We start from the raw sequence: 24191 nt of genomic DNA, 5'->3' as shown, positions 1-24191 counted from the left end.
GGCCAAGATAGGCTGATGCAGGGCCAGCGCTAGGCTAGGAGATGCTGACGCAGTCCAGATTAAGCAGACACTGGGGTTTCTGAGGCAGATTGGTGCTAAGTAGCTGCCGGAAGGATTATCCGAGGTTTCAGCCAGTAGATTTGTCAGAAAATAAGAGCTATTACTGCCAAGGAAATTCTCTGTTGGGTAGGCCAATTTCGGCACCCAGATTGTACTTTGATATTGCTTAATAAGAAAACCCTCAGATAGTTGCATTGGTTCTCCCACATTGGGTTTTTCTGGGGACAATAGTCCAAAAACAATGGTGTCATTTGGTGTGTTTGTTCTTGTTTCTTTTAGTTGTTGATCTGTAATATGTTGAGCATGCACTGGTGTTTATTTTCAGTATTTACATTGTAAATAACTTGTTAAGGAAAAATAACAAGTAGGTAGGAATAAATCAGATAGAGTGCATGGAGGGTTTCTGACTAAGTAGACTTAGAAATTCCAACATGGTATCAGAGCATGATTGCAGAAAACAAGAGTACTAAAATACATCAGTCGAGCGGAGCAATAGCAGCAGAAAACAGCGGTCCCGAGGTGACAAAAGTTGTTTATAGCAGCACAGAAGCCAAGGAGTGTGACGCAGAGCCAAACAGGGCTCACACACGGTCACGCAAAGGCAGTCGGGAGCTGCGCAAAGCCTCAGAGAGGCCAGCATTACTGACGCAGAGGGCCGGAGGTTTGACGCAGGGCATCCCAGGGCTTACGCAGACCCATCCGGGGTGACGCAAGGCTAGCGTGGGGCAAAGAGGGGCTGATGCAGTCCACAGATAGGCAGTTATTGGGGTTTAGAAGGCTGCAGGAATATTGCAGAGTGGAGCTGGTGAGGTATTGTAGTCAGAATAGTACCTGACAGAGAAAGGCCAGAGGAGTTGCTGCTGAGGGTTTCTAGCCGAGGAACGCGGATCAATGATGTGGTTGCACAAGACGATCAGAGTAGGGGCCATCTCGACAAGCAGCAAAAGGATTTCCAGGAGGGAAATAAGGACTCAGAGGGAGTTCAGAAGAGAACTTCCAGACGGGAAGTAGAGACTCAGAGGAGTCGAACAGAAAACTTCCAGGAGGGAAGCAGAGGAGCATCATGGCACTACACGGAGTAAGAGACCAGGATAGACACGAGTATTGACCAATAAGGCTAGATCAGTGAGGAGTATTACTAGAGCACAGTGCTCGCTAAGAGGGAGTGTTGATTTGGGGTAGCATCAATGTGCTCTAGCCACGAAAATTGGTGAAGAGGCTAAGGCACATGAGATCTCCAATACCCAGAAATGGTTTGGGCAGATTCTAAAAAGTTTGGGAGATATTAAAATAATTAATATTTTTAATGGAGTCCCTAAGTCTAAACTTAGGGAAAATAAAATACTAATGTGAAAAAATATAGAACTTTGTTAGAATGGCCCAAAAGTCACGGATCAAGCCAGATCTAATCTTAGCCTTTGATTAGAGACTTAATCTCGGTCGTTGACTTGTCAACTGTTAAAGTTGGCAACTAGGGCAAAACTTCATGCGGGTCATCTTATTCATGGCTGATAATATTTTTATTAGATTCCTCTCGTCGAGAGGTGTAGAATTAATATAAAGATCATCCGATTCCAGTAAGTATTCATGGAGATATGAAATTATTTTGATTATGGAATTATTATCAAGCTGACCTACAACTCATGTAGGCTCAAAAGCCCAACAGTGGCATCTATTCAAACACCAACGTTGTGTATAAATACAGGAGGACTTTTCCTCATTTGGACTCACTCATCTCATCACATCTCTCTCTCTCTACTGCGCAGAAAAGAGTCTCTTCTCTACTGCGCAGAAAAAAAGTCTCTCCCTCACACATGTTAAGCCGGAAGCTGCTGAAACTGAAGCTGCAACTGCAGAAGTAAAGATTGACCTGCGTGGACTAGAAGATCTCCTCATCTGAACTGTGTTGTAGGTTCATATAAACCTCCTCTGAAAGCCGCAACTTTTGGTGGTGGAATCAAGTCAATCCGACGGACAGTTTGCAAGATATCGACTGCCCTAGTTTGAAGGAAGCTGCTGAAACTGAAGTTGCAACTGCAGAAGTAAAGATTGACCTGTGTGGACTAGAAGATCTCATCATCTGAACTGCGTTGTAGTTTCATCTGAACCTCCTCTGAAAGCCGCAACTTTTGGTGGTGCAATCAAGTCAATCCGACGGACGGTTTGCAAGATATCGACTGCCCTAGTTTGAAGGAAGCTGCTGAAATTGAAGCTGCAATTGCAGAAGTAAAGTTTGACCTGCGTGGACTAGAAGATATCCTCATCTGAACTGTGCTATAGGTTCATCTGAACCTCCTCTGGAAGCCGCAACTTTTGGTGGTGGAATCAAGCCGATCCGACAGTCGGTTTGTGAGATATCGTCTGCCCTAGTTTGATGATGACGCCGCTCATGCTGATGCTGCTGATCTAGGGTTTGCTACTGCTGATATAAATCAGATTTATTGTACTATTTCTCTCTGCTGAATTATTGAAGATAAAAGAAGATTTGATCAAAGGGTTTCCCCACACATTGTGGGGTTTGTCCTTGGCTAGCCGCCACATCTTGTCTCTTGTCTTGGCTTGTTTTCTGTCAATCGTTTAACGTTCTATCTGCACTTTACTTTACAGCCGGGAAAGCTGACACAATCCCTAGAGGCTAATGCGAGGGTTTTTCGTGGGGCAGATTGGAGCTGAGGAGTTGTCGGAGTGTTTATCCGGGGTTTCAGCCGGAGCATCTATCTCCGAAGGAGAGGTACTACTGCCGAGATTATTCTCTGTTGGGTGAGCCGGTTTTGGCACCCAGATTGTATTCAGAAACTGCATAATAATAAAACCCTCAGATAGTAGCATCGGTTTTTCCGCGGACATTGGTCCAAAAACAACGGTGTCACTTGTGTGCTTGTTTTGCTTCCTTCAGTTGATGATTTGTGATGTGTTGAGCATGTACTTGTATTTATTTCCAGTATTTACATGGTAAATAACTTGTTAATTAACAAAACAAGTAGGTAGGAATAAATCATAAAGTACATGAAGGATTTCTAGCGGGTTAGATTTAGAAATTCCAACAACATTTCTTTTGTCGTCTCCTTCTCGGAAATATGTTGCACCACATGATCCTTGACCCCATCAAGGATGATACATTCTGTTTTGCCCATTGCCTCCTGATACCTTTGATTAGTTACGAGGTCAACTGGGATAGCCATTACTCTCAAGGTGAAGCCCTTGATGTGAAGTCTGTCTAGAAGGGACAAGATCCTAGCCTTCCAGACCACAAAGTTGGACACTCCGTCCAGCTTATCTTGATCCCTAAGCCCATTCACGGCCATCTCTCTGCTCTTCTCTGTCGACTCCTCCGAGTCTCTCTACTTCTTGCCTGGAAGTTCTTGGTTCGACTCCTATTGAGTCTCTCTAATTCCCGTCTAGAAGTTCTCGGTTCGACTCCTCTGAGGCTCTCTACTTCCCGTCTGGAAGTTCTCAGTTCGACTCCTCCAAGTCTCTCTACTTCCCGTCTAGAAGTTCTCTTCTGGACTCCCTCTAAGTCTCGATTTCCCTCCTGGATATCCTTCTGCCGACCATCAAGTTGCCCCTCTCCCATCGTCTGTGCAACTACAACACTGATCCAGATTCCTTGGCTAGAAATCCATCTTGGCAGTAACTCCCTCTACCTTGGTTTTGCCTGTTAGGTACTATTTTGACCACAGAACCCCACCAGCTTCACTCCCGCAAACTGCCCACTCCCAATCCTTCGCCCCAGCAACTGAAGGATTGGGCTCTGCGCAATCTCGACACTAGCAAAAACAGCGCCCTCAGCCATTGCGTCAACCCTCCTGGTCTCTGCGTGAGCCTGTTTCTGCCCTCCTCACCCTCAGCATTGGCCTCTCTCAGGCCCGGACTGATAATGCAGTCCCTCTGCGTCAACCCTTCCTTTGTCGCTTTCTGCAAGGATCATATCTGTCACTCGGAACAGCTGAAGCTGTTGTAAATGCTCTGCTCAGCTAATGCCTTCAGCTTTCCTGTGATCTGCAACCACGCTTTGATACCATGTTGAATTTTCTAAGTCTATCCATTAGAAAATTAATCTGTATTCTGCTAGTTTATTTCTTCTACTTTTAAATTTTGAACAAGTTATTTAAAACATTTAAATACCGAAATAAACACAATACAGTCACAACATCTACAGATCATCAGCTGAAAGAAAACAAACACACAAGTGACACCATTATTTTTGGACAAATGTCTCGGCAAAACCCAATGCGGGAAAACCGGTGCAGCTATTCTGAGGGTTTATTATTATGCAGTATTTCCTTGAGTACAACTGGGTGCCTACCAACTCACCCGACAAAGAAAAAATACACGGCAGTAATACCTCTCTATTCGGAAACAGGTATTCAGAAAACCTGTCCCACAAAACCCTCTCCAGCATCTCTAAAATTTTTCGCTGGCCCTTCTATCCTCTACGTCAGCCTCCTGCTGCCCTGCATCAGTCTCAAACCTCTCTGCGTCAACCCTCTGAGGCACTACGCAACCTCTGGGACCCTCTACATCACTCATGCCGCCTCTACGTGGATGACACAGTCCCTTTGTCCTCTGCATTGTCTCTGTTGGGCTCTGTGTGGCCTAAACTGGTTGCTGCCTCTCACTCTCTGCTTCTGCGTTGGTCTCTTGGCACTGTCTCTGCCTCTCTGCCTAGTACTCACTGCCCTTTGTTGCTGATCACTGATTTGACTTTGCTTAGCAACCCCGCTCTAGCAAATCAAATGACTGATCACTCTGGTGTATCTTCCAATTGACCCTCAAGCCTCTTCTTATACCTTTTTCATTGGTCCTTCAACGGTCGAGATTAAATCTCTAATCAACGACTAAGGTTAGATTTGGCTTGATCCATGACTTTTGGAACCTTCTAACCCAGTGTTATATTAATACCCATTAATATTTTATTTTTCCTAAGTTTTGACTTAGGAACTCCATTAAAAATATTATCTCCCAAACCAGGTACAATCTGTCCAAACCATTTCTGGGTCTTGGAGATCTCATGTGCTTTAGCCTCTCCACCAATTTTCATGGCTAGAGCACATTCGATGATACCCCAAATCAACATATCTTTAGAAGAGGATGCTCTTGATCGGCTCACTAAGTAACCTGCTAACTCATATAATTCTTTACAAGGCATTCTAACTGCATTTTTAGATAAGTTTGGAGAGAAGAAGGAAAATAGGCATTTGATTAACGCCATTAGCAATATGAATAAGAATGAGAACGAAACCATGGAGGAGTTTAACAAGAGATTCAATGGATTAGTAAAAAGCATGCCTGCTACTGTTAAACCTCCTGATGAATTTGCTTTATGCTCATATCTGGATGCTTTTGGTATTGACACTGCTTATGAGTTGAGGAGGAAGGAGCTTGTGAAGTTAGGCATAGCTCAAACTGAAGCCTTAAAAATGGAAAAGGCTAGAAAGCAATCAGTAAAGTCTGAACTTCCTAGTTTCACTAGAGAGCCATCGAAACCGAATGATTCCAAAACAAAGTGAAAGAAGAGACTACACATGATCTTATTAAGGAGTTAACCAGACTCATCAAGAGTATGGAGGCAAATCACACCAGTCAAATGAATATATCCAAAATCAATTAGTGGCCATGGAAAGAAATCAAGATGGGAGATTCCCAAATAGAGGAAATGATAGATGGCAAAAGAGAGGACCTCCCAATGATCATAGGCCACCTAATCCACTTGAGTCTACAAACTTAGTTGATGATTCCACGCCTTATTGTAGACCTTGTGATGACATACATGTTGAACTCACTTGTCCTTATGCAAGAAGGATCCTAGAAGGAGATATGGTGGGAACAAGTGAGCAAATCAATGTAGTTGGAAAAGAGCATCATTTGTCCTTGGAAAATTGGAAGTGAGTTATGGAGAGTAGTCAGAAGGTAAATAAAAAGTCTCCATCCTCCTATAGTATAAATAATTTTGAAGATTTGGATAGGATCACTGAATTATATGGAGAGAAGCCATCATCAACTCAGATTTTAGAGATAGCCAAGGATAAGAAAATGGGAAAAAATAAAGAAAGAAATCATAGTAAAACTTTCACTCCACCCACATCGAAGTTGAATACTGACTTGGGAGGATGGATTAATAATGCTAAGATTTTAGTTCCTGTCACTAAAATCATGAAGATTCCCTCCCAAGGATATAAATTGTTGAAAGCCATTGATGCTCCCAATGGAAAAGAAATGTCTAATTTTCTAAGGATAGATATGAGGATGCCCCTATCACTCTGCAAAGTAGTGATATGTGTAGAGATAACAGAGACCACCAACCTTTTTTCATCACTATGTTGGTCAATGGAATGCTTTTACACAATTGTATGTTTGACTCTGGGGCATCATCTTGTGTCATGACTAAGAAAGTCATGAATCAGTTAAATTTGAGGATTTCTAGACCCTACCACAACATTTGTGCAATGGATTCAAAGATCATTGAAGTGTGTGGTTTGATAAAAGATCTTCAAGTCCACTTAGTTGTACATCCTGACATTATGATCACCATGGATATTGTGGTGATTGATGTGCCTGATGCTTGGGGGATGTTATTGTCTAGAATGTGGGGAGCTAATATTGGTGGTAGTTTGCAAATGGATTTAAGTTATGCTACCATCCCTAAGAGTGAGGGCATCATGGTTAGATTGGATAGGGAATTGGAGAGAAAGTTTCATATAGAAAATACCAAGGAGCCTCATAAAAAAATTGTGTATGAATCTGATAACTTGGGAAACTATGCTATCCTGGCTAATTATTTTCCTCCTTTGGAGAAGGAGGTGGATTGTAAGAAAGATGGAATTTGGCACATGAATTTTGATGGTGCCCATTCTAGGTATGGTAAGGGTGTTGGAATTGTCCTTACCTCCCCTCTTGGTCACATATTCAAGTTTGCCTATAGATTGGAATTCGATGCAACCAACAACGTAGCAGAGTATGAGGCTTTGTTGTTGGGTCTTGAATTGGCAAAAGACTTGAGGATAAAGTTGCTTAGTATCAAGGGGGATTCTGATTTAGTCATTCTTCAAACTAAGAATCAATTTGCATGCAAGAATGATAGATTAAAGAGGTATCGAAATGTTGTTCGGGATAATATGGAATATTTTGATGCATTAGACCTTCAAACAATTCCTAGGGAAGGAAATAAACAAGCTGATGCGCTGGTTGTTGCTACATCTACATTACAGCTCGAAGAGAACTTGGTGGATGATAAAATTAAGATGGAGATTATCTTTAGGCCACCAATTCCTGATAATCTAGAGCATTGGCAAATCTTTAATGATGAAAGCCAGGTGGTTCGTTTTTTAAATAGCATGGGGGGAATTTTCTAAATTTAAGGCTGGCTACAAAGAGGAATGATGTGATTATGAGGAGTGTAATGTGGTGACAAATCCCACTCCTAGGGAACGTGTAGCCTTAGAGCAAGTGATGATGCATCAAAGAGAAAATATAATAAGAAAATTGACCCAAGGGAATTCATTGAAGTGAATATTGGTACCCCTCATGACCTAAAGATTATTAAAATAGGGAAGGATACGAATGAGCAAGAAAGGAAGAATCTGATAAATTTACTTCATGGATATAGAGATGTTTTAGCTTTTTCATATAATGAGTTGAAAGGTTATAGGGAAGATGTTATGGAACATACTATCCCTCTTAAGGATGAAAATGCCAAACCCTTTAGGCAGAAACTTAGGCAAATCAATCCTAAGTTAGCCCCCTTCGTGCAAAAGGAATTGCAAAAGATGCTTCAGGCTGGTATTATTTCTCACACTAGGCATTCCACATGCTATTCAAACTTGGTTATTGTGAGGAAGAAGAATGGATCAATCAGGCTATGTGTAGACTTTCGAAATCTTAATTTAGCTTATAGAAAAGATAATTACCCTTTACCTAATATGAAAACATTATTGCAAAGGGTAACAGGATCTGGAATGATGTCTTTGTTAGATGGATTTTCAGGATACAACCAAGTCTTGGTGAAGGAGGAGGATAGACATAAGACAACATTCACCACACCATGGGGTACTTTTGAATATTTGAGGATGCCTTTTGGATTAATGAATGCTAGAGCAACTTTTCAAAGGGCTATGGACTATGCTTTTAAGGATCTAATTGGAAAATTTATTAAGATCTATCGAGATGATTTAACTATTTTTTCTAAAAATGGAATTTCCCATATAGGCCACCTAAGGCAAATTTTAGATAGGTGTAGAGAGTATGGAATATACTTAAATCCTGCTAAATCTATTTTTGGAGTGACTGAAGGGAAGTTGCTTGGTCACATCATTTCAAAGGATGGGATCAAGATTGACCCTGAAAGAGTTGAGGCTATTCAAAAGATTCCTTTGCCTCATAATATTAAAACCCTTCAATCCTCATTAGGAAAGATTAATTTTCTTAGAAGGTTCATCCCAAATTATGCTAAGATTGCCAAACCCATCCAAACCCTCTTAAAAAAAGATCTTAAGTTTTTTTGGGGAAATGAGGGTAGAAAAGGTTTTCGGGAAACAAAGGATTCTATTGTCAAAGCACCTGTTCTAGTAAGCCCTGATTATTTAAAGGATTTTCTGATTTTCTCTTTTGCATGCGAAGATACTATCGTTGAGGTGTTGCTTCAAAATAATAATGAAGGGCATGAGCAGCCTATTGCTTTTATGAGTAGGTCCCTTCAAGGGTCTGAGTTTAAGTATAGCACCATGGAGAAGCAAGCTTATGCTTTAGTCAAGTCTCTTAAACAATTCAAAGTTTATGTGGGGTATTCTAGGACAATTGCATTTGTTCCCCACTCTGCGGTAAAGGATATTTTAGTCCAAGCTGATTGATTAGGAACTCGAGCTAGGTGGGTCTTGAAGATTCAAGAGTATGATTTGGATATTTGACCTACCAAGCTTGGGAAAGGCGAGGGATTGGCCAAAATCTTGACTAAAGGAAATGAGAAAGCAATAGGAATGATTTGTCAAAATGATTTGGAAATAACTTCATCAAAACTTCAAAGATTGGGTCAACTTGAATGGTATAAAGACATTATTTATTATTTGCAAAATTTGTCATGTCCTAACAATTTAGTTGGCCATAAGAGAAGAGCATTAAGGCTTAGAACAACTGAGTATTGCATTATGAAGGATGGTCTGGGTTGGAGAAATCCGAAGGGGGTAATACTTAGGTGTGTTGATGAAGTTGAAGCCAAAAAGCTTCTTTCTGAGTTTCATTCAAAATTTTGTGGAGGGCATTTTGCTGCTAAGACTACTACCCACAAAATCTTGAGGGCTGGTTATTTTTGGCCTTCTATTTTTGCTGATGTGCACAAATATGTTAGAGGATGCCAAGCTTGTCAACTATTCACTGGGAAGCAAAAGTTAGCCTCTTTGCCTCTTTAGCGTGTGGCCGTGGAGGCTCTCTTTCAACATTAGGGGCTACATTTTATAGGGATGTTTAATGAAAATTTGAGTAATGGCTACTCATGGATTATAACTGCCACTAGTTATTTTACTAAAAGGATAGAGGCCATCCCTACAAAACACGCCACCGACAAAGTAGTGATAGATTTTCTTGAAGATAAGATTATCACTCGTTTTGGTGTCCCTGCCAAGATTACTACCGACAATGCCAAGGCTTTTAGCTCTGTTGAATTCCCATCATTTTGCTTTAAGTATGGCATTGTTTTATCCCATTCATCAAACTACTATCCTCAAGGTAATGGCTTAGTAGAGTCAAGTAATAAGAATTTGATAACCATAATCAAGAAGATAATAGGGGATAACAAACGTGCATGGAATAGTAAAATTAAATATGCTTTGTGGGCTAATAGGATTACAAAGAAGAGTTCTACTGGGAAGAGTCCCTTTGAGTTAGTTTATGGCTTGGATGTTACCCTTCCTGTGCATTTGAGGTTATCAGCTTACCAATTGCTACAAAGTTTTACATCTGATAAAGATGTTGTGCAATGTAGGATTGACCAAATTATAGAATTGGATGAAACCAGAAGAAGAGCCTTTGAGCATTGTTGTAAAAAAGAAATCTAAGGTAAAAAGAAATTTTGACAAATCATCTAGGAATAGAATGTATTCTAACAATGATATGGTTTTGCTATGGAATCGCAGGAAGGAAAAGCCAAGTAATCATGGTAAGTTTGACAGTTTGTGGCTTGGACCATACATTATCAGGGAAGCAGCTGGATAGAATTCCCACCATTTGAGCACTTTGGATGGAGAACCACTCGAGTTATCTGTGAACGGCCAACTGCTCAAATTGTTCTACAAAGAAAATATCTGATGACATGGGGCATCTTTTTGTATCATATTTCTAACCTTATCCTGTGTCATTTTCTTTAATTAGTTTTATTTCATGAATAAATTGTCATTTATGCTTTTCGAGTAAATCTCCATTTCTTTGTTTTTGTACTTTATTTCATTTGATGATATTTTAAATGGATACTGTTGATATATGATTTTTGTCAATTGATGCAGATTCCAGGTTCTTGCACATTATCACTTTGTATCTAGCATGCATCCCTATATGGGCCAAATGTTGACCACTGGAGTTGCACCTGATGATTATATGAAGACTCCATGCCCAAGGATGATCCAAAGGACACTTGTACCATCAGATATCATCAGTCAACAAAGTTTTTTAATTCTACTTCTATCTTCTCATCATTTTTCTTGTACCCAGATTCCACACCCTGTGGGGAATTGTAATAAGTGATACTAGTAATGATGAGTTTTTGAGTCTGTAACAGACCTAGAATGTTGGGACTCAATCAGCAAATGAGTACACTTTGGAGTGTTTTTTTTATCTGGTTAATTATCCCTTCTTTTTCAGAGGTGGATAATTTTCTAGGTTTTTTCACTCACTTTTTACCCCAAAGCCGGGGTGACGGTTTGAAGGTTGAGCCCCTAACACATCTTAGTGTCTAGAGTCGATGTATATTACCATACTAGATCACATAAAAAAAATTGTGGAATTTGGCTAGGTCTAAATAGGATTTTTTAATAATTAAAAATTTCCCGCAAAACGGGAATTTTTAATTATTTTCTATGTAATGGTGTAAATAAGTGGCCTTACGAAATGTCTGGGGCGTGTGACTACTCGAAATTCATCCTTTGAAACCCAACATTATCCTAGGACCCACTTTGAGGGTCAAAAAATGACTTATAGTCCCTCAAAAGTTGATTTTCCTAATATCAGTGGCAAAAAAAAAAAGAAAAAATTCAAAAACAATCATAATTGGAAAAATTCATAATTTTTGCCAAGGTCAAAATAAGTCAAACAAGCGCCAAGGCAAATTGAAGGGAAGTCAAAGGTGATGTGGCAACCATGTGGGGCCCACCACATAAAGCACAAGTCAAAGTCAAAGTTCCAAGTGGCAAGTCAAATGGTCCAACCATGAGTTCATAAGGCACAACGAAAAAGTTTTTTAACATGTTGAAAATATGTGGTGCACATTAAAAGCTTAAAGGGGGGCAAAATATATGACATGGCAGCCACATGAGGCCCACAAGTAGTGGGGGACAAATCAGCCAAGTCATCAATTAGTGTTGGAAGTCCACGAATTAGCAAAAAGGCTTCAAAAATCAGTTTTAAAATGTAACGGATTTGGAAAAGTTTAAGTGGGGACAGAACTGCCACATGGGACAGTTCTTGTCCCCCACTTACTCTCACTTGTCTCCCACTCACATACATATCAACCAATGGGTTCATCGCAGGGATATGTCACTGCCAGCTAAAAGAATGATACACAGCAAATTAACGCACAATTAACAGCAGCCTACGGAGATTATGAACAGCAGTTTGTTAGAGGTGGCAGCCAACACATATTTTTGAGGAAGTTTGTCTACCACACTCTTCAGTTAAGTCTACACTTGACCAGCAGTTGAACTAGCACGTTGATACACAAGTGAAGTACGTACCAGCAGTTTGGGAACACCTACAGCCAGTCATCTTGCCACTTGTGATTTGATTTTCTACATTGGGATTGTCAATCCATCTCCACTTGTCATTGGAATTTTCCTTGGGATCATCTCCCATTTTCTTATTTATATGAGTCTTGAGCTCTCATTTGTATCATATAGAACGAGCTGTTGGGCTTGCGGAGACTCTGCTGGATTTTGTATTCATCTTTCATATAATAAAAGAGACTTTGGGGTACTATTGTGTTGGTGTTCTCCTTCCATTTCTTGAAGTGATGTTATTTCAATTGTTGTGCTTTACATTCTACATGTATGTTGGATTATGCTAGTTATCATTTTGCCACTTGTTTGGATTAACATATGCAAGCTATCTTATATGGTTTTTGGGTTAGAGAAATACTCTAGGAAGAGGAGCACTAGAAGATTTTTGGTGAAATCTCTAGCCCTCTGCTCCATTGTATAATCTAATCCCTTATGATTGCTGACATCTTTTTTCCAAGCGTGTAGAGATCTTTAGATTTAGTTGAAGGATTTACTTGGGCGTGGGGTAGCTCTCCAATAGACGAACAAACTCCCAAGATCAAGAATAGAAGGACCCAATCGGTTTGCCTCCATGATCTCATCAAACGATTTTGAAAGAGGGAGTTTCCTTTCCTCTAGCCTACTAAGATCACATAAACTTAAATTAAATATTTTTCTTGATCAATATCTTGTACTTTCAAGGATTTTCTTTGCTACCTAGAGCATTGTTTGAACGAGACAAGTATGGAGTTCTACTTGCATGTCTTGATCTAGTTCTTGTACACTAATTGTAGATTATCATTTTGAATATTTCATGTCATCTTTGTCTCCACTTCAGGATTGCTTTGCTTTCAATTTTTGAAGCATTCTACTTTTGTTTTAAACAAAATACAATTTCATTTCTTAAAGAGCAAATACTTGGAAGGCATTGGTTGTTTATGTATTTCATGCTTATCTTATGATGGTTGTTGCTCATATCAGCGTTTGCTTATAAATCTTAAAGAAATAATCTATTTAACTCTAACAATTCTCCTAAAAACTCACATCTCTTTTTTAACTTAACTTTTCATTAGAGACCACCCCCCTTAGCTAACCTAGGAGATAGCCTAAACAGAGAGAGAATGGATTTAGTGTGACAACCCCTCCTCTGAGTTCCCTGCCACCAACCACACCTTGTGGGGTTGAAGGCTTTTCTCACTGACTTGTAGGTAGGAGTAGGCGGCAGGGTCAACAGGTCCCACTAGTTGCCCCTGCTGTTGAACCAAAGGAGATTCTGCTGACTGATTCTGATCACCTGTAGGCATCTCATGAGATCTCCTAAAAGCTCGGTCCTCCATGAACTTCACGTCTCATGTCACCACAATCTTCCTACTACTAGGAATGTAAATCATGTATGCCTTTGAGTTTTCGCTATACCCAACGAGAAACCCCTTCTCTGCAATCTGATCCAATTTGGTACGCTTTTCATCTAGCATGTGGCAATAAGCAACACTGCTAAAGATCCTAAAGTGACTAACTTTTGGCTTTTTCCCTGTGAAGACCCGTTCTAGCGTTTTCTTCCCCAATGCCTTATGAGGAGTCTTGTTTTGAATATACATTGTCGTGTTACATGCCTCTGCGCATAGAAACCTGGGCAAATCCTAGTCATATAATATAGCCTTTGCAGCCCCAACTATGGTTCTGTTTTTCCGCTCTTCTACCCCATTCTTTTGTGGCTTATATGGGGTTGTCCATTCTCTTTTGATGCCTTCCTTCGCACAAAAATCTGTGAATTCCTTATCAATATATTCTCCACCATTATCTGAGTGAAGCACCTTGATCTTCTTCCCTGTCGCATTCTCCACGAGAGCCTTAAACTCTTTAAAACGATCGAAGACCTCATCTTTGGTCTTCAAGAAGTAGATCCAAGTTTTCCTGGAATGGTCATCAATAAAGGTGACGAAGTATTCGGCACCACTAAGAGCTCTAGTGGACATCAGGCCACAAATATCTGAATGTATAAGTCCTAACACGCCATCTGCTCTATTGTCACTTCTTGGGAATGTTGCCTTAGCATACTTCCCAAGTACGCATCCTCTGCACACATCATCGTGTTTCGTTCCAAGTTTTGGAACCCCTGTTACTGTTTCCTTGAGCATTTTGAGTGCTCCATGGTGTAGATGTCCCATTATCCTATGCCATAACTCATTCAGATCCTTCCATTCTCCTATGCCTAATAGTGCCATTGGAGAGTCAAGTTGCAACTTGTACAATTTGTTGCTTCGGACGCCAATCTATCTTACCTTCTTCCAGCTTGAGTGTTTAATAACACTCTCTTCCCTACAAGGTGGATAATATATTCCTTATCTTGTAGCTGGGATACTGAAATCAAGTTCATACCCAATCTTGGCACATGCAGTACATCTGTAGCACTGGTCGTTGCTCCTAACTCCCTCTGAAAATCGATGGTACCTCTCCCTATTGGAGTACACTTAGTTCTGCTTCCCATCGTAATCTGGAAGTCCATCTGCTCCTCCTTGTAGCTAGAGAAATATTCTCTAACTCCTGTCATATGAGCTAATGCTCCACTGTCTATATATCAAACACCCTGTGAAATTGAGCGTGATAAGCAAGCAAATTCATCCTCCAATCTGGAAGACAACTCTGAAGCTACCTGAATATCAAATCGATCCATGGCTATACTGTGTGCTATTTTTCTTCCCCTCGACACTGATTCTGCTACTGCAAAACCCTCTATGCCACAAATCAGCAATCTTCTCTCGAAAATAACTCTATTGTTGCTCCCTATGCCTGCTGGAATTACTAATATCTGGAAATCGATCTTTTCTTGCCACCTGCAACTGAAAATCAAATTTCCCAAGAAATTTGTATTGACTGGCTAGGTAATTTGTGCAGCGCCTGCGAATGTTCTACTGTTGCTCCTCTAAACAACGAAATTCCTACTTCTTTGAACTAAGATATCAATCTGCTAAACTAGTTGTGATACCATGTGAAAAAATCATCTATTGCAACAACTGGAAATTATTCTCCTAACTGTAAATTAAATTATGCAGTTTATTTGCTACGGCAAACAATGAATAAAATCACAACTGCAATTTTCACCATAAAAATACTGCGGAAAATAAAATACTGGAAACTGAGAAATTCTAGCACACATAAGAATTTTGACACAATTTTTTTGGCCAATTGTCTCCAAAAAAACACAATGTGGGAAAATCGGTGCAGCAAATGATGGTTTTATCATTATTCTTCAGCAACAATTCTGAGTACAATAATTTAGGTGCTCTACTGGCAATCTAATATGAGGAAAATACTAGCAAAATTATTGTGAGAAATTTCTCTCACCCCACAACTAATTTCTACCACCAAAATTGCCTCCCTAGCCACACGCTAAACTTTCTGCGTCACCCTCTGCGCAGTGCTTGCACAGAACCGCTGGGAATTTCGGCCTTCCTCTCACTGCCCCTTCCCGGGACTAGAATATTTTCTCCTAGAATGTTGCTTACCTCCTCTACCACTTGCTACTCACCCTCTGGCTATATCTTCTCTGTTGAATCTCTACCATTGAGAAAATCAAATTGCCTGGGCAGCTGAGTATCTGCATTGGTGTATTCTCCGTCACCACATCAATCTCTTCTTATATCTTCCTATTGGAACTCCAACGACCAAGATTAAATCTTAATCGATGGCTCAGATCATTTCTAGATCGATCCGTGTGAGTTTCTAGATGATTCTCACCTTATCTCAATTAATATTGATTAATTAACCATATTCTCTAAGTTTAGACTTAGGAAATATTTTAAAAGACGGCTAATAATCTAATTGAGACACTTCTAGGTGGAATTTCCAAAAACGATTTCTAAGTTTTGGATATCTCATGTATTCTAGCCTTTCCACCAAATTTTGTGGCTAGACCACATCCAATACTACAAAAACTAACAAACCCAGCAACCTTCTTCTTAAATAATCAAGTCAACGGGAGAATCCTATAAACCAAGATGGCCTCCACAAGTGTTAAGTTTGTCTCTTGAAAAACTCTTCAATACCTTGTCCACCAAGACAATGCTCCTCCTAGATAACTGAGCAATCTTCAAATTGATATGTCTCTAGCTTGCTTGATGAGGTATCCCTTACTAGGACTCTGCCTAGACTTCCTATCTGTCTTCCCCTGTATTAGATGACTCAGACCTCTGTAATAAAACAGACCTTGCCTTTCCTTCTGATTTCGGATCCATGTATTCCTGGTCTCAGACTCCTGTAGAATGACTGACCTCTATATCTCGAATCCCTGCAATACAACAGGCCACAGACTTCGGATGATAGCTCTTTGAGGTGATATAGAATTTGGATTTTATTCCTGGTCTCAGACTCCTGTAGAATGACACACCTCTATATCTCGAATCCCTGCAATACAACAAGCCACAAACTTTGATTATTGTACTTTTCTTAAGTTAGACTTGGGAAAGAAGGCATAAATCACTAGAAGAGGCAAATAGTTTCTTCCACATGCTAAGACACCAAGCCAATGTAAAAGACCTTCCGAAGCTACTCACATCAACACAATCCTCTTCCACGAATGCTTGTTTGAATTACTTAGAAAATTGATATTGTGTGTTTGCATTTCCATAAACTTTCACATCCATATAAATGTACTTGAAGGAGGCATTTAACATATAAGCCCTGGGGCAATTAGAACTGTGTCAAAAATCATTTCTCCATAGCTATACTTGAGCCTATACAGGATAGACATAAGCTACCCTAGGACCACTAACTGCCTTAACAACTTATACGAGTGGCTGTAAACACATGTTCAACATGCTGAGTATCCCAAGGGATTAGCTCAACCAGGTTTGCCTAACGTCGCTACTAGCTAGACATTTGGCTAGTTCCATGCTAGCAAGTGCCCAGTTCGAGTTCCCTTGGCTGAGGCACACTAGCCTATGCCAACAGGTTTACTAGGGATGCCACCCAGATTTTTCTATCATGTTTTACTTGGAAAAAAAAAGTTTCAAGGTGATCACTTGCAAAGCCTATAACACTCACGATGCTGGTTGTTATAATTTCATATGCTTCTTTTTTATACTAGTCAAATAAACAAGAATGAAATGCAATGCATTCTGTAAGGCTAAGGAAATAAAATTAAGCCAAATATCAGTTAGAACTAAACACGAAATTCTATAGATCTTGAAGACAAGTATGGACAATTGTGTACCCTTTGCGTTGTAACTGCTCGCTTATCTTTGGTGCCTGCAAAGCCAAATGACCTTGGCTGTTACAATGAGGAAAAAGAAGAGGTATTAGCAAGCAAGCATATATGGGAAAATCAATAACTTCAGTCCTTTGCTGTCTCCCAATATTTTTTAATTTATTGCATATTCATATAAATCCCCTAGCAATCAATTTTGTGTTCTCTAGAAATTAAGATTTTGTGATTACAGTGGAAAGTTAAATGCAAAAGCACTAAACCAGATAACCCTCGACAGAATCTAGGAAAATGTCAACAACAGATAGCAAAAAAAATCAAAATATGATACCTGCACACCAAGCATCCTCCCAATCACAAGCAAAGCCTCTTGAGTGTCTTTATTTTCCTTGTATAGATGAAATCTGAACCAAGTGAACAAAGAACATAGCAGTCAAACAACTCAAATACTTATAATTGCATCAATCCTTATGAATGGTGCATGTTGAACTTACATATACGTGTGCCTAAAGTTTTAATGATAGTATCTCTCTCTCTCTCTCTCTCTCTCTCTCTCTATTAGTAGGTTTTTTCTAATTCAAGGTATGAGGGAGATTTGTAATTTCTTCAATGTTTGTTATGCAATTGACATGTAACATTTTAAAAAATATTTGTAACAAAAATAATTCAATGTGTGTGGGTGGGAGAAAGAGAGAGACAGATAATATCCTATGGATATATGATTTCTACTTCCGAAAATAAGGGGGCATGTATTAACATTTTAATGTGTAGAATGTGAATCATAAGTAAAATATTTTAATGCCAACTATGTATATATTATATAAAACAAGTGAAAATGAAATATATATATATACACACACACACACACACATATATATATATAAAACATTTAATTAGTGTATTGCTCAAAACCAACATAGATCCATCTTAACTTTGGATCTATTGAGCCAAGAGCAATCAAATATTTCTAGGTGCAAACCTTTCCTTAAGTTTTGCACCCAAAAAGAAGTTTGTGTATTGAGAGATTTGATCCCTCTCAACACTTGGTAGATCTAGAGTTAAAATGGATCTATGCTGGTAATTGTTGAAGAATGTAACTAGCTTCAGTCTTCATAACTGTACTTGTCAAAAGAAAATTTTATTATTAAAGAAAAATGGCTTATGAAAGCATGGGTTATGCTTGCGTCAATGTTTTCTAGGTCAAAGTCCCCACTTAGGGCTTCTAGGTTTTGTCTTGAGTCATTAGAGTCATTGTCATTATTATTAGACCCTTCTTGGGCTTTTGTATCATGTAAAAAGAATTATTTTTAAGTCAAAAAGGTAATTTGTCACCTCCACACCATGTCAGCCTTGCCCTCAACAAGTCGGCTTGCACTAGGACAATTCGACCTCACAAGTAGCCTATATATTGAGCAGTTCCACTTCATTTGAAGAGTATCATCAACAAGTTCGATCTCTAAGAAGTAGTACCTAGAAAAGAGTGTGAAGTTGCAAGAGAAGGAGAGAAGTTGGGAAGAGGAAAATCGAGTTTTTGGGCTACCTTTCTCTCACACGTGCAAAGATATTGAGTTGTGAAGCTGGGGCCGAAATTCTATCTCTGCTACAGGGTCAAAGTTCTGAAGCTGGGGGCCGAAAATCTGTTGCTGGGGACCGAAATTCTGATCTGAAGTTGCACTTTGAAGAGTTGTGACTTGTAAGGTTGAATAAAAGACATCTACAAGGAGTAAGGGTTGACTTGGTGGTTGGGGAAGGTCTTTGTCTAGGTCTAAGAAGTCTGGAAGTGTCTCATCTTGAATTGAATCACTGAAAGAAGAGTTATTGACTGGGTTTTGCCCTTATAGGGGTTTTTCCCTGGCTATGCACCTACATCTTGTGTCTCTTGTTCTTGTGATCTTCACACACACATAATTTGGTAATTTCTTGATGAAAGATAATCTAATAAAGAAGTAAAAGAGGCCAACATAATTCACAAGTAATTATCAAGAAAGAGCAATCAAACCTTAATATCTATCAGCATTGATTTCTCAACATGGTATCAAAACTAAGGTCAAAGAAGGTTGGAGATCACTTTTTGGCTTGAAAGAAAAGGTTACTCCCTCTATGACAATTTACTTGAAGATGGGGTTCAATATCATAAGAATTGCAAGAAGCTGGATTGGAAATATCATCTACAACTTATCTAAGAAAGTCAAAAGTGAAGGGTTCTTGGATGCACTTACAGGTACTCTCAATGATGACAAAGCATGGATCATTGATAGTGGAGCATCAAGCCATACAACAAGAGAAAGTAAACAACTTCATACTTTATCAAAGGAACAATCATCTCATGCAGTGGAGCTTAGAGACAACAACAGCTATGCAATCAAGGGCCTTGGATCTACTTATTTGAAGCTGGAAAATGGAGCAAAGTTACACCTCAACAATATACTCTATGTTCCAAGTTTGAAAAAGAATTTACTTTCGATTTCTTTTTTAGAAGATAAGGGAGATAGGGTTACCTTTGTAGATGGTAAAATTTTGGTCTGGGGAAAGCATTCAAACATTGAAAGAGTGAAGGTTATTGGAGTTCGTGAAGGAAGACTATATAGAGTTATAACACCATCTCCTCAAGCCCTAGTTCACATGGAAATCAATCCTATCGAACTATGGCATAGAAGATATGGGCAGATAATTGAGTGATTGAGAGAGGGAATAATTGAGTTAAAAGCTACTCTTGAAGATGCCGAAGGACATGGAGCTACTAAAGGGGCTTTTATAGAAAGCAAAAGACCAAAGAGATATTCAAGATATGCAACATATATGACAAAATCAATAGAAGTTGAACCAACTACATTTGAAGAAGTTGCTCATCAAGAAGAATGGAAGAAGGCAATGCAAGAAGAATATCAATCCATCATGAAGAATGGGGTTTGGGAAATCATTCCTAGACCTAGTGATAAATCAATTGTCACTTCAAAATGGATTTACAAAATCAAACATTTTATTGATGGAAGTATTGACAAATACAAAGCTATATTCGTTGCAAGGGGCTTTTCTCAAAAGGAAGGTATAGACTATGAAGAAACCTTTGCACCTACTGCTAGATATACTACTATAAGATCTTTGGTTTCACTAGCTACTACAATGGGATGGAATATTCATCAAATGGACGTAAAAACAACATTTATGAATGGAACCATTGATGAAGAAGTATCCATTGACTAACCAAAAGGCTTTGAGATAAATAGTAAGGACACACATGTTTGCAAACTCAAGAAAGCCCTATATGGCTTGAAGCAAGCTCCTAGGGCATGGTATGCAAGAATGGATGCATATCTCTTAAGAATTGGGTTCATCAAAAGTTCTACAGATCCAAACCTCTACATTAAGGTGGTGAACAATGAACCAGTCATTATTCTACGATATGTGGATGATTTGTTTAATATAGGTGTAAAGCACAAAATACAAGAATGCAAGAAGATACTGGCAGCGGAATTTGAAATGAAAGATTTGCGACTCATGCATTATTACTTGGGCTTGGAAGTCTCTCAAAAACCTGGAGAAATATATCTGGGTCAACGGAAATACATAATCAAAATATTGCAGAAATTTTGTATGATGGATTCCAAACCTATGACTACTCCCATGATCACTAATCTCAAGAAGTTGAGAAGCTCCGACTCTAGTCTCGTCGATCCTACTAGCTATCGTAAGTTGGTGGGTTCTCTGATGTACCTAGTAAATACAAGACCTGATATATGTTTTGTCGTGAATGTTCTTAGTCAATTTCAGTTGGAGCCTCGTCATGACCATTGGATAGTTGCCAAGCATATTTTGAGATATCTACGTGGCACTATACATCACTGCCTAAAGTATGATGGAAAGGAAGTCAAGTTAACAGGTTTTACCAATTCCGATTGGGGTGGCAGTGAGACTGATGGAAGAAGCACTATAGGTGGATGTTTTAGCTTGGGATCTGCCATGATTTCGTGGATGAGTAGAAAACAAGATCTTGTTGCATTAAGTAGTGTTGAAGCAGAATACATTGTTGCATGTGAAGTAGGAAAGGAAGTTGTATGGTTAAGAAAACTTTTGACAGATTTGTTTGGAAAGCCTCTGGATCCTACTGTGATAAATTGTGATAATCAAAGCAACATCAAGATGTCTAAAGATCCCGTATTCCATGCAAGGACAAAGCATATCAACAACAAGTACCACTACATTAGGAGCCTGGTACAAGATGGGGTCGTAAAGCTACAATATATTCCGACAGATGAACAAGTAGTTGATGTACTAATGAAGTCTCTTTCGAATAAGAAGTTTGAATATTTTAGAAGCATGCTTGGGTTGGTCGATATTACAAATTTAGTTGATAGGGAGAGATGAAGCATCTAATGGTGGATGCTTGGGAGGACATCTAGTCAGCCTGTGTGTTGATGTCTAGATCCCGAAGAGGGAGGGTGGCGTTGGTCTTGGAGCTCTGACCTTGGATACGCACCTAGATCCCTAGGTTGATGGTTAGTTAGTAAGCCTGATGGTACCTAGACTGGTTGAAAGCTTTAGTCCATCTTAGTCCCACCTAGACAGATTACCCTGGTCCAATGTTTTAAAACTCCGACTCCAACTCCGACTCGGTCGAAGGTCGACTCCGACTCCGACTCCGACTCGGTATCGACTCGGTCGGCCCGATTTCAATGACTCAGTCGTTGTAAAAAATACATTAAATATTTATTTTTTATAAAAACACATAATTTTAAAGATTTTCATTCATGTTTCCAAACACACAACATTAGAATATAGATAGAAGACAACATATGATCAAAGTAGGCTCATGAATATATCCATTATATCAAAATGGCACCCAGTGCACTGTCCAATACATACACGATAATGATATAGAGATCAAAACAAAAACACATAACCAAGGAGGCTATAAATGGCCTCTACAACAAAGGTCGGTGACCAGTACTACTAGCTACTGCTAGAGTTGCCAACATCATTTGGCTCAGTGTTACTTGGGAGCGGGAGCGAAAGCGGGGAGTGAGAGCGAAAACGGGAGCGAGAGCGAAAACGGGAGCAAGAGCGACATTTTCAGAAACTCCTGGTTTGGGAGCGAATCCCGGAGGAGTTCGACAACCAATGTCACCAACATCAAGGTACATAGAGGGATTGGTGCTCTTGATTAAATACGAGTTCCATACCCTAATACATGACAAAATTCAATGGAAACATTGCAATCCCCCAATCTTGAAATCCTGAAAAACTGATAAGTCTGCTGTATTTTGAATGAAATCTAAAATTCTACTTTCTCCATATGAATCCAATGAGGCCGGAACCACTCTCAAACATCCCGAGTCATTTCATGGTAATGTTAAAAATTTAAGTAAAAGGATGAAAATGAAGATTAAGGAGAATGTCACTTTTACTTTAAGAATTTAACATTACCATGAAATTTGAATAGCATATCAATACTAGGAGAGGGGAATGGACCCCAAAGACCAAAAAACCAATTAATAAAACCATTTGGAGTCCCCCACACTCAGAAAAAACATAAAAAAAGTTTAAAAAATTGCGTTTTTGGGGGTTCACTGGCCACTTTCCTTGACCCGGCCGGGTTGATACGGACTCGGCCAAGCCGGCCGAGTTAATACCGAGCCGGCCGAGTCATGCAATGACTCGGCCGGCTCGGTATTAACTCGGCCGACTGAACCGGTTCAACCACCGAGTTGAAATTTTTTTGGTCGAGTCGGTTCTGAGCCGGCCGGGTTTAAAAACACTGCCTTGGTTACAAATATAGTCCGTAGCATTGAGTGTGTTAGAACTCTTCATAGTTCATGTCATTTTGAAACCTTCCATGAACTTGTATCTATGTGTAAAATATAATTATGAATACCTCCCTAGTTAAGAGGGAGTATTGAAGAATGTAACCAGCTTCGGTCTTCATAAATGTACTCGTCAAAAGAAAAATGACTTATTAAAGCATGGGTTGCATGCTTGGGTCAATGTTTCCTAGGTCAAAGTCCCCATTCAAGACTTCTAGGTTTTGTCTTGAGGCATTAATTATTTTTAAGTCAAGAAGGTAATTTGTCACCTCCACACCAAGACGGCCCTTCCCTCAACATGTCGTCCAAGACTAGGGCAATTCGACCTCACAAGTGTAGAAATTTCTGTTTTCCCACCCCGGTTTTCAGTTTCTCCTTATTTCTCCCATGTAGTTAAATGCCCATTCCCATAACCATACATTTAACAGACTGAAAAAAATAAATATTGCTGAAAACACAAATTCTGGAAATTTTTCAGAATGCTGGAAATTGCAGAATTAAAAATCAGCAATCAAAAACAGCCATTAAAACATATTAAAACACTGATATTTTTGGTCAACTTGACCCTGGAAAAACCCCCTACAACTCTTGGGGAAAACCAGTTTGAGAGCTCTTCTTTATTTCTGAAAATTGCCTTTTTACAGTGAGAATTATTCAGCAAAAAATCAGCAAGCAAATTTACAACTTATCTCATTTCCCGTGCCTCATAGCAATCTGGAAATTACAGCAAACAGGACAGCAATAAATGTTGTACGGCCTCCGTTTTGTGTGCAGAAAAATCAGCAAACTGCTCCTCGATTTTTGTGCAAAAATCTGCCTTTCACTATGTGCTGAATCAGCTGTACAAATCTGCTCAACTGCTGCCTTGGAATGTGTGCCAAGCTGCTGTCTCCTTCTCCTCCTTGCTCAGAAATCTCTCTTGCTCTCTTACTCTCCTTCTCCCAATCTGCTCATGAAAGAATGAATGACCTTTTCCTCATTTTCCTCCTTTAATATAACTCCAAGTGACTTTTGGGTGATCCAAGTGACTTTTGGGTGATCTCTAAATCCAATGGCTGAAATAGATTTAGATCAATGGCTGAGATTAAATGCTCATTTAAATCTCACTTTCTATTTTTTAATTCACCCCACTTTAATAAAGACCCACTTAGTCATTTATTTCCAAAGTCACTT

The 24191-nt window shown here is 39.4% G+C and overlaps 1 protein-coding gene across 1 annotated transcript in view; it reads right to left on the bottom strand.

The window, feature by feature from the left end:
* The window catches only part of LOC149211035 (multisubstrate pseudouridine synthase 7-like), a 361532-nt gene that overhangs the window by 285225 nt on the left and 52116 nt on the right, over window positions 1-24191 (bottom strand). Inside the window, exons 6-7 of the mRNA XM_089396877.1 lie at window positions 17549-17621; window positions 17227-17283 (exon numbers count right to left, since the gene is read on the bottom strand). Coding sequence (XP_089253003.1) covers window positions 17227-17283; window positions 17549-17621 — 130 coding nt within the window. The remainder of the gene's footprint in view (window positions 1-17226; window positions 17284-17548; window positions 17622-24191) is intronic.

This window comes from Pinus tabuliformis, chromosome 1_2, assembly GCF_031772625.1.
Source record: "Pinus tabuliformis cultivar Carrire ecotype Pingquan chromosome 1_2, CPIR1, whole genome shotgun sequence".
Lineage (NCBI taxonomy): Eukaryota > Viridiplantae > Streptophyta > Pinopsida > Pinales > Pinaceae > Pinus > Pinus tabuliformis.
The sequence above is the reverse complement of the archived record's forward strand: the minus strand, read 5'-3'. Positions and strand labels throughout refer to the sequence as shown.